We start from the raw sequence: 14,266 nt of genomic DNA on the forward strand, positions 1-14,266 counted from the left end.
TTTGGACTTTTCTTTCTTTCCTGTCTTTTTAATGACCTCTTGCTTTCTTCATGTATGATGTCCTTGATGTCATTCCACAACTCGTCTGGTCTTCGGTCATTAGTCAACTCATCTCGTCTATTCTTGAGGTGGTCTCTAATTTCAGGTGGGATATACCCAAGGTTGTACTTTGGCTCTTGTGGACTTGTTATAATTTTCTTCAACTTCAATTTGAACTTGAATATGAGCAATTGATGGTCTGTTCCACAGTCGGCCCCTGGCCTTGTTCTGACTGATGATACTGAGTTTTCCATCGTTTCTTTCCACAAATGTAGTCGATTCAATGCCTGTGTTTTGCATATGGCCAGGTCCACGTGTATAGTTGCCATTTTTGTTGTTGAAAGAAGGTATTTGGTCTTGCAGAATTCTAGTCATGCGAACTCCAGCATCATTTCTATCACCAAGGCCATATTTTTCAGCTACCAATCCTTCTTCTTTGTTTCCAACTTTTGCATTCCAATCACTAGTAATTATCAATCATCTTGATTACATGTTTGATCAATTTCAGACTGCATAAGTTGATAAAAATCTTTAATTTCTTTCTCTTTAGCTTTAGTGATTGGTGTGTAAATTTGAATAATAATCGTATTTACCGGTCTTCCTAGTAGTCATATAATGTTATTCTATCACTGATGGCATTGTACTTCAGGATAGATTTTGAAATCTTCTTTTTGGTGATGAACGCGACACCATTCCTCTTCAATTTGTCCTTCCCGTCATAGTAGACCATATGATTGTCTGCTTTAAAATGGCCAATACCAGTCCATTTCAGCTCACTAATGCCTAGGATATCGATCTTTATGCATTCCATTTAATTTTTGACAACTTCCAATTTTCCTATATTCCCCTTTCCGGTTATTAACGGATGTTTGCAGATGTCTCTTCTCATTTTGAGTCATGTCACATCAGCTGACGAAGGTCCCGAAAGCTTGACCCATTCATGTCATTAAGGTCGACTCTGCTTTGAGGAGGCAGCTCTTCCCTAGTCATATTTTCAGTGCCTTCAAACCTAAGGGGTTTATCTTCTGGCACTATATCAAACAATATTCCGCTACGATTCATAAGGTTTTTACTGGTCAATTTTGTCAGAAGTAGACTGCTAGTCTTTCTTACTAATCTATCTTAGTCTGGAAGCTACACTGAAACTTGTCCACTAAGGGTGACCCTGCTGTAACTTGAAATACCAGTGGCAAAACTTCCAGTATCGCAGCAACACACAAGCACCACAGTATGACAAACTGACAGACACAGGGTGGAAAGAGGAGGAAAGAAGTGAGATGTATAGAAGCAAAGATATTGAATCCTATTAAGATGGTTTTATCTGAGCTAGATTGTTATGTTAAGCCATTAATTATAATAAATAGAGAAGCCATTAAAAAGATATTTTAAAAAAGACATCTTAAATGAGAAGAGAATTAAAGCGGTATGCTAGAAAATATCTACTTAATGCAAAAGAAGTCCTTAATGGAGGAATAGAAGAACAACAACAGCAATAAAAACATAATACATACAGAAAACAGAGCAAATTGGCAGCTGTAAATCCCAGTTTTTCAGTAATTACATTAAATGTAAATTGATTAAGCACTTCAATTAAAAGGCAGAGATTGGTAGAATGAATAAAAAACATGATCAACTATATACTGTCTACAAGAGACACACTTTAGACACTAATAGTTTGAAAGAAAAAGGATGGAAAAAGATATGTGCTGCAAACAGTAACCAAAAGAGAGCTGAAATAACTACACTAATATCACATAAAACAGACTTCAAAGCAAAAATTTTTCCTACAGACAAAGATGTTTTTTAATGACAAAAGGGCCAATCTATCAGGTAAAAATAACAATTATAAGCATATATGTATCTAAAAACAAGGCTTGGAATACATGAAATCAAAGTGTCAGAACTGAAGGGAGAAATAGATAATTCAACAATAATAGTTGGAGAAATAGATAATTCAACAATAATAGTTAGAGACATCAATACCCACCTTTCAATAATGGATATAACTAGACAAAAGATCAACAAGTAAATAGAAAACCTGAATAGCACTATACACCAACTAGTCCTAACAGACATCTATATAACACTGCACCCAATGGTAGCAGAATACATATTCTTTCCAAGTATACTTGGAACATTCTCCAGAATGGACCTTATGCTGGGTATTAAAAGAAGAAGACTCAATCAATTTAAAAGAATTACAATCAATATATGCTCTCAGGTCAAAATGAAATTATTTAGAAATCAATGTCCTGGAGAAAATTGGGAAAATCACAAATATGTGGAAATTAAACACCACATTCTATATAACCAATGGATCCAAGAAAAAAATCACATGGGAAATTATAAAGTACCTTGGGATGAATGAAAATGATAACAAAAGATACCAATACTTACATAAAGCAGAAAGAGCAATGCTTACATGGAAATTTATAGCTGCTGAAGTCTATATTAAAAAGAAGATAGCAAATCAATAACCTAATCATCCATGTTAGAAATTAAAAGAGAGAGAGAAAACTAAACACAAAGCAAGGAGAAGGAAGCAAATAATAAAGATGCAAATGGAAATAAGTGCGATAGAGAAAAAGGAAGAAAAAAATTGAGAAAATGAGCAACAGCAAAAGTTAGCTCTTTGGAAAGATCTAAATCTTTAGCTAGACTGACAAAGAAAACAATAGAAAATACTCCAATTACCAAAAGCAGTAATGAAAGAGGAACATTGTTATGGACCTTACAGAAATGAAACAATTATAAGGTAAGACTATAAGTAATTGTAGGCGGACAAATTACATAACCTAAATGAAATGGACAAATTCCTAGAAAGACATAAACCAATGAAATTGGCTCAAGGAAGAAACAGAAACTCTGAATAGCCCTATAACAAATAAAAACTTTTCACAAAGAAAGGCTCAAGCCCAACAGAACTTCAATGATGAATTCTACCAAACACTTAAAAAATATTTAACACCCACTTTTGACAAACTTCTAAAAAATTGAAGTTGTTGTTAGGTGCCATTGAGTTGGTTCCAACTCATGGTGACCTTATGTACAACAGAACAAAACAATGCCTGGTCCTGTGCCATCTTCACAATCACTTTTATGCTTGAGCCCATTGTTGTAGCCTATGTGTCAATCAAAAAAAAAAAAAGAAGAAGAGGGAATATTTCCCATCTTATTCTATTAGGTTCGGTATTACCCTGATGCTAAAAGCACTGAGACATCATAAGAGAAGAAAAGTATCAAGAAACATCCCTTATGAATATACAAGCAAAAATGCTCAACAACATACTAGCAAACAAAATCCAGCAACATACAAAAAGGATTATACACCATGATCAAGTGGGATTTATCCCAGGAACACAAGATTGATTCAACACACAAAAAGCGATCAATATAACACATCATATTAATAGCATAAAGTGCAAAAACCACATTGTCATCTCAATGAACACAGAGAAAGCATTTGACAGACAAAGAACAAAAGGGACTTTCCTCGCACTGATAAAGGGTATCTACAAAACACCCACAGCTAACATCATAATTTATGGTGAAAGACTGAAAGCTCTTCTTCTAAAATCAGGACAAAGATAAGCATGTCCACTCTTGCCATTTTGAGTCAGCATTGTACTGGAGGTTCTACCCAGAGAAATTAGGTAAGAAAAAGAAATAAAAAGTCATCCAGAATGTAAAGGAAGAAGTAAAACTATCTCAAGGTAACATAATCTTTTTTTTTAAATTAATTTATTTTTTATTGTACTTTAGATGAAGGTTTACAGAACAAATAGTTTCTCATTAAACAGTTAGTACACATATTGTTTTATGGCAATGGTTAACAACCCCACGACATGTCAACACTGTCCCTTCTCAACCTTAGGTTCCCTGTTACCAGCTTTCCTGTCGCCTCTTGCCTTCTAGTCCTTGTCGCTGGACTATTGTGCCCCATTAGTCTTGTTTTGTTTTATGGGGCTGTCTAATCTTTGGCTGAATGGTGAACCTCGGGAGTGACTTCATTACTAAGCTAAAAGTGTGTCCGGGGGCCATACTCTCGGGGTTTCTCCAGTCTCTGTCAGGCCAGTAAGTCTGGTCTTTTTGTGAGTTAGAATTTTGTTCTACATTTTTCTCCAGCTCTGTCTGGGACCCTCTGTTGTGATCGCTGTCAGAGCAGTCAGTGGTGGTAGCCAGGCACCATCTAGTTGTACTCGACTCAGTCTGTTGGAGGCTGTAGTAGTTGTGATCCATTAGTCCTTTGGACTAATCTTTCCCTTGTATCTTGTTTTTTTCATTCTCCCTTGCTCCCGAAGGGGTAAAACAAGTGGGGTATCGTAGATGGCTGCTTACAGGCTTTTAAGACCCCAGTCGCTACGGACCAAGGTAGAATGTAGAACTTTTCTTTATAAACTGTTATGCCAATTGAGCTAGATGTTCCCGGAGACCGTGGTCCCCACTGCACTCCGCCCAGCAATTTGGTCCCTCAGGGAGTTTGGATGTGTCTATGGAGCTTCCATGACCTTTCTCAAGGTAACATAATCTTGTATATAGAATATCCTAAGAAATCCTTGAAAACTGTTAGAGCTAGTAAATGAGTTCACCAAGGTTGCAGGATACAAGATTAATATATGAAAATCAATTGTTTTTCTATACATGAGCAACGAACAGTCCAAAAATGAAATTAAGGCAAAGGTAAACAAAGTTCAGGAAAGTTAATTACCTCACTTAGCTAATAGTAAGTGGCAGACCTGGAGCGACAACACAAGTCTCCTTGTACCTATTTGCCTCTGTGTACTTTTCAACCTGTTGTGAATGTATAGGATACAATATGTTTTTTGAAACACACTCACTTTTACTTCTCTCTCTGATTACTCTTTTTTCATTTAAATACATTTATTATTTCATTATTTTAAATAAAGAAAATCTGGAAAGACTGTCTTGTATTAATGCTGCTCCCTTTAACCCACAGGAGAACAACATACAGTGTTTTCCTTTTGATTTATGAATAAAATAAATTATACCTGAAATATTTCCCAAAGTGTGGTCAAAATTTGGTCCAGTGAAGGGAGGAAAGGTGTTTCCTTGAATCCTTTCCCATTCATTATCATCATTTAGATCCTGGATCCAGAAACAAAAACCATCCTCAAAATTGCAATTAATTTTATCATCATCTGTGAATTGAAAAAGAAATGAAAAAAAAACCACTCAAATGTAGTTCACAATGTGAATAGTTGTAATGTATTTCACAGAAGATAATCTAATTTGATAGTTTATAATTAAGTGGCAAACACAAAATAATTCTTCTTTATCCGTTTTATCTGTTTCATTTCACTTAGTTCAAAAAACAGCCTTCGTTGTCAATTTTGCTAGAGTCATGTGTTTTGTAGATCCCATCAGGATTTTAGCAAAGATTCACTTACTGTTTCTTTAACATAATTTTTACATCTTGTTTCCATTCGTTTACCCACATAAACTTTGTCTCACATTTTTCTCTCCCCTATTACTAAATTTAAAACTCTGGTCAAAATTAAGTTAATGTGGAGTTCCCCTCAGAACTGTTTTATGCTAAGATTTTTTTTCTTTTTTACTTTTAATACTTGCAGAAGATAAATATTATCTAAGTTTTTTATTTGATTGGTAATTTTTCTCAGATTGGTTATTCAATTCATTGGAAGAATGAGCACTATTTTCTAACTTCTCATTTCTTTCCAAGTATCAAGTAGACAGAGCTGTACATAAGAGATACTGTTTTAAGAACTTGCATCATGAAACAGGTTACAATCTTGTTATAAAATTGTAGATTCTGCTACATTTAAAATCTCATTACAATACTAAAACATCTGAAAATTTAAAGGCTAAAGAATAAACAATACTTACTGTTAAGCTCTCTGCTGTTAAATGTAGTGTATGTTGCATTAAAGCCAGTGTATTCATTTTCATCAGGTTCTATAAAAAAGGTGGCAGTAACTTGGTTGGAAAAGATCCTAATTATACCAGGATTGGTTTCCCAGATAGAAGCTACCAAAAAAAAAAAAAAAAAAGAATAAGTGTTAAATGTACAGTATCTATCTATCTATCTAATCTGATAGCACTTAGTTAACTAAAAGCATTAGTCCTATAATTATTTTATTTTAATTGAAATAGCTCTTTGTCTAAACATAGGAAAACTTCACACTATAGGACACAATACGTTTTTTGAAACACTTTTATTTCTCTGTTTGATTACTGTTTTTTCATTTAAATACATTTATTATTTCATTATTTTAAATAAAGAAAATCTAGAAAGACTGATATGAGAAAACAAACTAATGTTTGTGTGAGAAAACAAACTATATTTTTTATTTTTTTAAATTATTAGCTATATATATATATGTGTACATATACATATGGAGCCCTGATGGTGCAGTGGTTAAGAGCTCAGCTGCTAACCAAAAGGTTGGCAGTTCAAATCTACCAGCCACTCCTTGGAAACTCTATGGGGCAGTTCTAATCTGTCCTATAGGGTTGCTATGAGTCGGAATCAACTCAACAGTTAATAATGGGTGTATATACGTATAATATAAAAATAAAATGTGCACTCCTTTACTGAAAAAGTTTCCTTAAGAAACACACAAGTTAAGCATTTGTAAAACTTAAAGATCGTTTGGCTCTATCAGGCATTTCCCATGCCACGCCAACAGGGGCTAAAACTGGGTCACAGTAATAGAAACAAACAGTATTTCCTTAAAACGGTGAGACCTCAAAATAATCCTCATGGCCAGCAGATGGTTCTTACATCATTTTATATTGATTTTCTCATTTTTCTGTCTTGCTTCTGAGCTCCTTAAGGAATATCTTTCCAGATTTTTTATTTCCAAGGCTTAGTATAGTGCTTGGTATATGATGATTTATAAAAATCATTGTTAAATGAAATTTGCCTTCAAAAACCTTTATACTCTAGCACATGTGTTCCCCAAAGGGATGATATTTTTCTCAAGAGGGTGAAAATTGATTCTTGAGGGCAAAAACAAAAAGCAAACAAAAAAAACTTACTTTCTTAATGTATATGGCATATACATGCATGTGCAAGGTCTATGTATATGGTATATAAACAGATATACAGTATAACTGTGATATTAAAATTTCACGGGGAGCAGTTAGGAAAACAAGTCTAAAAAGACCCCTTAGTGGGGAGTGATAATGAAAAAAGGTAAAATAAGCAATGATTTAGCATCTTAGTTTGATAATCTGAACTAGGCTTCCGATTCAGGTCCATGGGAGGTATCACACTTGCATGTTGGAGACAAAGCACTATTGTTTTACTTACTGAGTTCTAAACAGGGACACTTTTATAAACTATTTGGGATTCTGTGATTATCATACTGAATTTTGCCCAAAAACATGTGAAACATGCACTATAATTTCAGCAGAATCAAATAGGAAGAGTACCACTAACAAACATTGATTCACACCTCCATGTTTTCTCTAAAAATATTGTGTGACATTTGTTCAGTATCTTCTCATGAAGAAACTCCTCCCACCAGCATATGGCACTGTGTAACCCAAATGGTTCTCATATTGAATGAAAACTTTTGTAGTTGGTAATCTCTACTTACTTACGAAGTGAACATTCTAAAAACTTCACTTCAAACTTATCTGCCTTTCTCTTCCTTGCTTTCTTTCTTTTCCATAGCAATGGAGTTTGGGGGGGCAATGGCTTATGCTTGAATCTGAAAGCGGCAGTGGCTGAATGGCAGCCTTGATATTTGCAGTATGTTGGATTTCCACATTGTCTGGTGTTTACTGCAGTCATCTAGATAGTTCGAGAGTTTACATCCTTTGGTCCATTAATGTGCTTTCGAGATGCATACAAACCTCTGGAAAGGGTGTGGAATATGTGTGTTCATGGGGAGTTTGTAAAACTTTCATCAAATTCTTTAAGTCTCCTTGGCTCCAAAACATTCCAAAACCACTGATACAATGAGAGGTGTGTATCTTTACGTATTTGGGAATATAGTGTAGGGTATTGGTTAAGAATCGGAGCCCCAGGGTCAGCATGCCAATTCAGTCCTGGTTCTGTGTCTTAGCAGGTTTCTCCGTGCCTCAGTTTCCCTTGGTATAATATAATAGTGTTGTTGTTGGGTGCCGTCGAGTTTGATTTCAACTCATAGTGTCCCCATGTGACAGAGTAGAACTTCCTCCGTAGGGTTTTCTAGGCTGTAATCTTTATGGGAGCAGATGGCTAGGTCTCTCTCCCTTGGAGCTGCTGGGTGGGTTCTAACCAGTATTGTGTACTTGACAGAGTTATTGGAAATATTAAATGAGAAAGTCCACCTGAAAGTCCTTAGTACAGTGACAGTCACATACATAGCACCCAATAAAAACTATTATTATTACATGGTTAACTATTTCTCAAATCAGTCATTAAATAAATCAAAAACACTTCATTGATAGGATTCACTTTTTATCACCCACGAGTATAAAATTATTAAGATAAATGCAGCTATTAAGTAAACTGTAAAATAGATGTCACGTGTAACCTCATCTCAGCTCTACACATGGCTCCACCTCCAAAATGTGAGACAAACTGGTTATTTACTAAACCCCATTTGTGCATTGTCTTCTTCATCCTCATTTTATTTCCTCCTGGAATTTTGTCCCTACTTCATTGGCTACCATGAATCGGACTGTGCATTTCAGGGTCAAGTGGAGTAAAGTTGTGTGGGCGCACATGTATTTTAAATGCCACTGTCTGCCCTTTTGTCAGTTTTCATCAGTGCCTGTGATGGTTGAAGTTATATGTCAGCTTAGCTAGGCCACAATTCTTGGTGGTTTGGCAGCTGTTATGTAATCATCTTCCATTTTTGTGATCTGTTTGAAAGGGGAATCAGTTTGAAAGGGTCAATCAGCTGAAAGGCGCGTTTTCTTGAAAGTGTGGCCTGCATCCAATGTATTTGGATGTTCTGACAAAGCTCTCTCTCTTGATCCTGCATCTAACTTGTCATTCTCTAACCTCCAGTTCTTGGGATGTGAGCCAGCAGCTTGCTGTCTGACCTGCAGATTTTGGAATTTGCCAGCTCCCGCAGACCTGTGAGCCAGCAGCCTGTCATTTGACTTGCCGATTTTGGGTTCGTCAGCCCCTGCAAACACATGAGTCAGGAGAAGATGCCAGCCTGACCTCTGATCCACGGATTTGGGACTTGCCAGCCTCCATAACTGCATGAGTCATTTCATTGAAATAGATCTCTCTCTCTCTTTCTCTAAATATATATACACGCATCACTGGTTTTGTTCCTCTAGAGAACCCAGCCTAAGACAGTGCCCATGTACTAAAGATAAATGTTTATGCAATAATAATAATACCATTCATTTACCAAGCCTCTATCCTTTGCTAGGTGCTTTTAATGTCATAACAGTTGTGCCAGAGCCAGGAGTAGTGTACACACTGTGAATAAGCATAGAGACTCTGTGAGTTTATAACCTATGCAATGTTGCAGAGATAGATAACAGTAGTTCTTAGGGTTTTTCTGAATTTTGTTTAATGGGGAGTAGCTTTTAAACAATGCATGTTAAGCAAGGACATAATTATACTTCTGACAAATTCCACATTTAAAAAAAAAGGACTAATTAGAAGAGCACCACGTGAAAGAGTGATTATTTTATTACTAGAAAAATTACATGGAGCACTGAATTTCTCATTTCTCATATTGGGAACCAATTTTGCTTATTCCTTTTAGTGACTTAAAGTTCTAGTCCCTATCTAGTTCAAAATCAAAGAGAAAACACACCACTCCAAAAAATTTCATACGTATTTTCATTTTGATAATAGATTGTGTATTTGCTTTAACTTACCTCTTAAAATCTTGCTCGATCCTATGCCTTCATAAATATTTAATACATCGGTGTAGTATATATTAAAATAATCAAAGCTCAGTTCAATGGAAAGTCCTTGGTTTACTCTAAATCAAAAGCAAAAAATAGATTATTAAACTCTGAACAGTTGTCACATTTCTTAATGCCTTCTAGACTGTGAATGCATTTCCTAAAGACATTTCAGACTAGTTTTCAAATGAATTTAGGTCCAGTTATTATGTTTAGGATCCATGACGGTGCAGTGGTTGAATTACGGCTGCTAACCAAAAGGTCAGCCATTCAAATCCACTATCTGCTCCTTGGAAAACCTTATGCTATGGGGTCACTATGAGTTGGAATAGACTCAATGGCAACAAGTTATTCTGTAATTTATACTGTGAAATTTATTTGTAGCATATCAAAATGTAAAGAATATATACATTATACTATCAAAAGTCCATTTTTTAAAGTTTGATAATTTTATTTAGTACATTTTTAGGTAATAAAAAAAGGTACATAGCTAACTGGTCAATGTAGTTGATATATGAATATTTACTCAATTCAAACAGTTTTAAGACAAATTATTTATAATTCACACTATATTCACTTACTGTATTTAGGTTTTTACTTTTGTTTTTAATCCTCATAACCATTTATTCTTAAAGAAAGTAAGATGAAATAAGGACAGTTTTTAATTATCTGTATTTTGGTCTGTTGCTATCCCTTTACTTGGAGTAGAAACACTGTGTTATCTATACCATTAATGTGGAAATTATCAACTTCTACAATTTTTAGTTACATAATAGTCTTGGGAGACAGGCCTGGCGATCTGCTTCCAAAAGGTCACAGCCTTGCGCCACCAGGGCTCCGGAAAACTCTATGGAGCAGTTCTACTCTACACACACGGGGATGCCATAAGTTGGAATGGACTCAATGGCAATTAACAACAACACTTAATTGTGTGACACAAAGAATTAGTGTGACTCAAAGAATTAGTGTGACTCAAAGACAGGGATTAATTTATCTGTCTTATATTCTCCAATACTTCATAGAAACTAGTACATGCTTGTTTATGAGGGAAAAAAATAATGTATGTAGGTGCCAGTGTAAGAGAATAGGAGGAAAGTTTTGACAGGATCATTAGAAAGTTTTAATTTGATATTTAAATATAGAATTTTCATTTTCCAACTTTAAACATAGGAAAAAGGATGAGATGTCTAGGGCAACCTGTATTTACAGGTCCACTGTCCCTGTAAATAGACAAAGAAATGTGAAGGAGCCCTTAGAGTATTTTGGAAGTACAAAGGCCCCCTCAACCCTTCAGTGTGCCAGATAAAGAAGAGCTTTAGGATGGGAAATGGGATCAAGTTATAGTGTCTAGACTGGTTGGAAATGAGACAGGATGGATTGTCTGCAGATAGAACCAGAAGAGAGGTCAGAAAGAACTAATAATAAGTAGAGACCTAGTTTCCAAAGCCAGGCAGGAGCTTAGAGAAATTATTTTTTTCAGAGTGTGGCCCTGGAGGATGCTGGATTGACAAGGCCAACTGGCCGAGAGCATGGCAAGCCTGGCTTTTACACAATTCATCAGTAGTAGCCTGGCCAATCAAGCAGTTGGAGACATCCAACACAATGTTAGTTAATTTTGGAAAATCTAAAGATTTTTGCTGGGGAGTGTCTATTTGTGGCAAAAACCCAGGTTTGGTAAATATGGAATTAGAATCCTAGTCAGTAGGATGAATTTATAGACTAGAGTTTAGTCAAGGAGTAGAGATGGTGATATTGAAATGGTAGTTACTACAAGGACAAGACTTGAAGTAAGCAGAAATCCAGGTTTCTGGATCTTACCAGTGTGCACTGCAAGGGAAGTGAAGTCAGGACAATGGATGCCAGCCCTGAATATCAGATCTAGCAATTCTGGAGTGGATTCTGAGGTTTCCATTTTTAAAAGCTCCATCAGTGAGTGTGATGTGCTCTTGGGTTTGAGGGAAACTGAAGTAAGAGAGTAGATGCAGTGGATGCTACACTCAGAGGCATATTTGGTAACTTCAAGGGGGCTGAAGGGGGTGGGACATGGGAGGTGGGACAATGAGGGGATGAGGAGATCAACGTAGGGGAGAAGTCTTTATGGCTGGATCTTCCCAGCTCAGCCTGAGAGAAGGAGAGCAAAGGTGATGGTGGTGGCTGTTTATACAAGCTCTGCATCTGTTAGCATCAGTACAGGGACAGGCAGAGACAGCCTGTTGATGACGCTTTCAGGGCATCAGCATCAAAACTGAAGAAGACAGAGGCAGAAGAAATAAAGCAGTATTCAGGATGATTTCTGCTCTTTTAATTAAAGTTTTGGTATCTCTAGGCAAGATTACAGTGAGTTTTTCTTCATGCACTATTGTATTCAAGTCATGAAACTAAGGGATGCTGGAGAAGCTCCCTAGAAATCTTTATGGTCAGGGATCTTTTACTTTCTCAGTATAGATAATGGAAGGTAGAAGACATAACAAAGTGCATACTGTTTTCTACTTCTCTCTTATTAAAAAAAACACACTCACTTGCATAAAAACCACTGGCATTTATAAAGGTAAATTTAATTGGAGAATATGATACCTGATATTTTTATTATATTAGCCACCGTGGTTACCTTCAGATTTTTTGAAGGGAATGGATGCTTTTCTAAATTTAGCTTACACATTTTGCATCTTTGTAATAATAACTAATATTTTTATAGCCCTCTTTTATTGAGTATTTAATATGAAGCTAAGCACTTTATAGTCATTATTATATTTAATAATGACTTTGACCCTGTAGTTAGAAATGTTGAATTCTACTTTATGGATATAGAAATTTGGTTCAAAGAGGTTAAATCATTTGCATGAGACCACACATCTTGAATCTGAAGAAACAGGGATTTGAACCTACAGAGATTACCTCTATTGCCCACAGTTTTAACCACTGGCACTATGTTAAATATTGTCTGAATGTAACTCCATGTCTGGGTAGATCTAATCCAAAATATAGTTCAATTGCATCACAAACATTTCTTTACGACTTGGTCTTCCAAGCTTGTAGGAAAAATCATTATCTTTTCCTTCAGTCTGATCACTATGAAGTGAAACAAAATTCCTGGAACATTGCATCTTTAATACAGTAATAAGTTTTGATAAGAAAAAAGTTAGATCATTTATATGTTTGATAAAACTGCAATTTCATCAAGAAGCACAGCATTTAAATTGAGGTAACATTTTAGATTTCTTCAGTTCTATAAAATCATCCCTGCACTAATAATGGATTTATTAAAATAGGATTAAGGAAAAGGAAGCAAAAAGAATAGAAGCAAACAAATCCTTAATTAACATAGGGAGAATATTACATAAATGATATCATCATTATACCATAAGTTCATTGTATTGTGCTTATATGCCCTCTATGTTTGATCTACCAGTATTAGTAAGTAGACTTAACAATTAAATTGTCTTTATTTGGTATTAATAAAATTCCAAAGAAGAAACCATTGTGTACTTAAGGGTTCAGATAATTTAGGTTCAGATTGTATTTCCATTTTCAGTGAAAGCAATTTAAGATTTTTCTAAGGCTTTCCGCTGCCATTTAACTAAAAAGTAAGATTATTTTTCATTTTCCCTATGGATAATGCTGATAGCCATTTATAAGTGCTTCCTTGAAAATTGATGTGATATGTATTCTTAGGGATAGAAGTAAAAAAATAAAATAAAATAACACCATTGCCATCGAGTCGATTCTGACTCATAGCGACCCTATAGAATAGAATAGAACTGCCCCACAGGGCTTCCAAGGAACAACGGGTGAATTTGAACTGCTGACCTTTTGGTTAGCAGTCAAACACTTCCTTAAAATGGTTAATTTTTCAGTTAGCAAAAATTACTTAAAGTCTCCATTTTTAATACAAAAATTTTAATACAAAATCTTATTTCAACACATAAGTAACATGTTGTCTAGCATAAAAAGAGAGGGAATTGTGTTCTTAGTTACAAATATGTCTTACATGGGACTGAGCTCCAGAAGGGAAATTATTTAAAGAGAACAGGAGGATGTTTTGTTTTGTCTTTTTTTTTTTTTTTTTTACTGAATAATACCAAGTAAATTTGTTTAGAACAATCTTCTCTTCACACTCCACTTCATTTCTAGGGTATGTCCACCCTGGAAAACTACCGTTGTGAGGCTTTATGAGGTCATTTCGTATCATTTGTTTGATGAGAACCTAAGACTGTGCTTGTGAAGCTTCTTTAATCAGCTGTCATGCTGATTCCCTAAGTTTTCAAGTGACTCATCGCAGTGCTTAAAACTATCATACAGATTGGAAAACCATAATCCCATCCAGCTGTTATAAGAGAAATAAACTAAGTAGAATGTAACTTCTCAAAGTGAATTTTAT

The 14,266-nt window shown here is 35.3% G+C and overlaps 1 protein-coding gene across 2 annotated transcripts in view; it reads right to left on the bottom strand.

Moving 5' to 3' along the window:
• The window catches only part of TMPRSS15 (transmembrane serine protease 15), a 145,425-nt gene that overhangs the window by 93,623 nt on the left and 37,536 nt on the right, over positions 1-14,266 (bottom strand). For both annotated transcript variants that reach the window (XM_004371353.2, XM_004371352.2), the window contains exons 8-10: positions 9,859-9,965; positions 5,905-6,045; positions 5,049-5,198 (exon numbers count right to left, since the gene is read on the bottom strand). In XM_004371353.2, the coding sequence (XP_004371410.1) occupies positions 5,049-5,198; positions 5,905-6,045; positions 9,859-9,965 (398 nt within the window). The remainder of the gene's footprint in view (positions 1-5,048; positions 5,199-5,904; positions 6,046-9,858; positions 9,966-14,266) is intronic.

Source organism: Trichechus manatus, unplaced genomic scaffold, assembly GCF_000243295.1.
Source record: "Trichechus manatus latirostris isolate Lorelei unplaced genomic scaffold, TriManLat1.0 scaffold00012, whole genome shotgun sequence".
NCBI classification, from domain to species: Eukaryota; Metazoa; Chordata; class Mammalia; order Sirenia; family Trichechidae; genus Trichechus; species Trichechus manatus.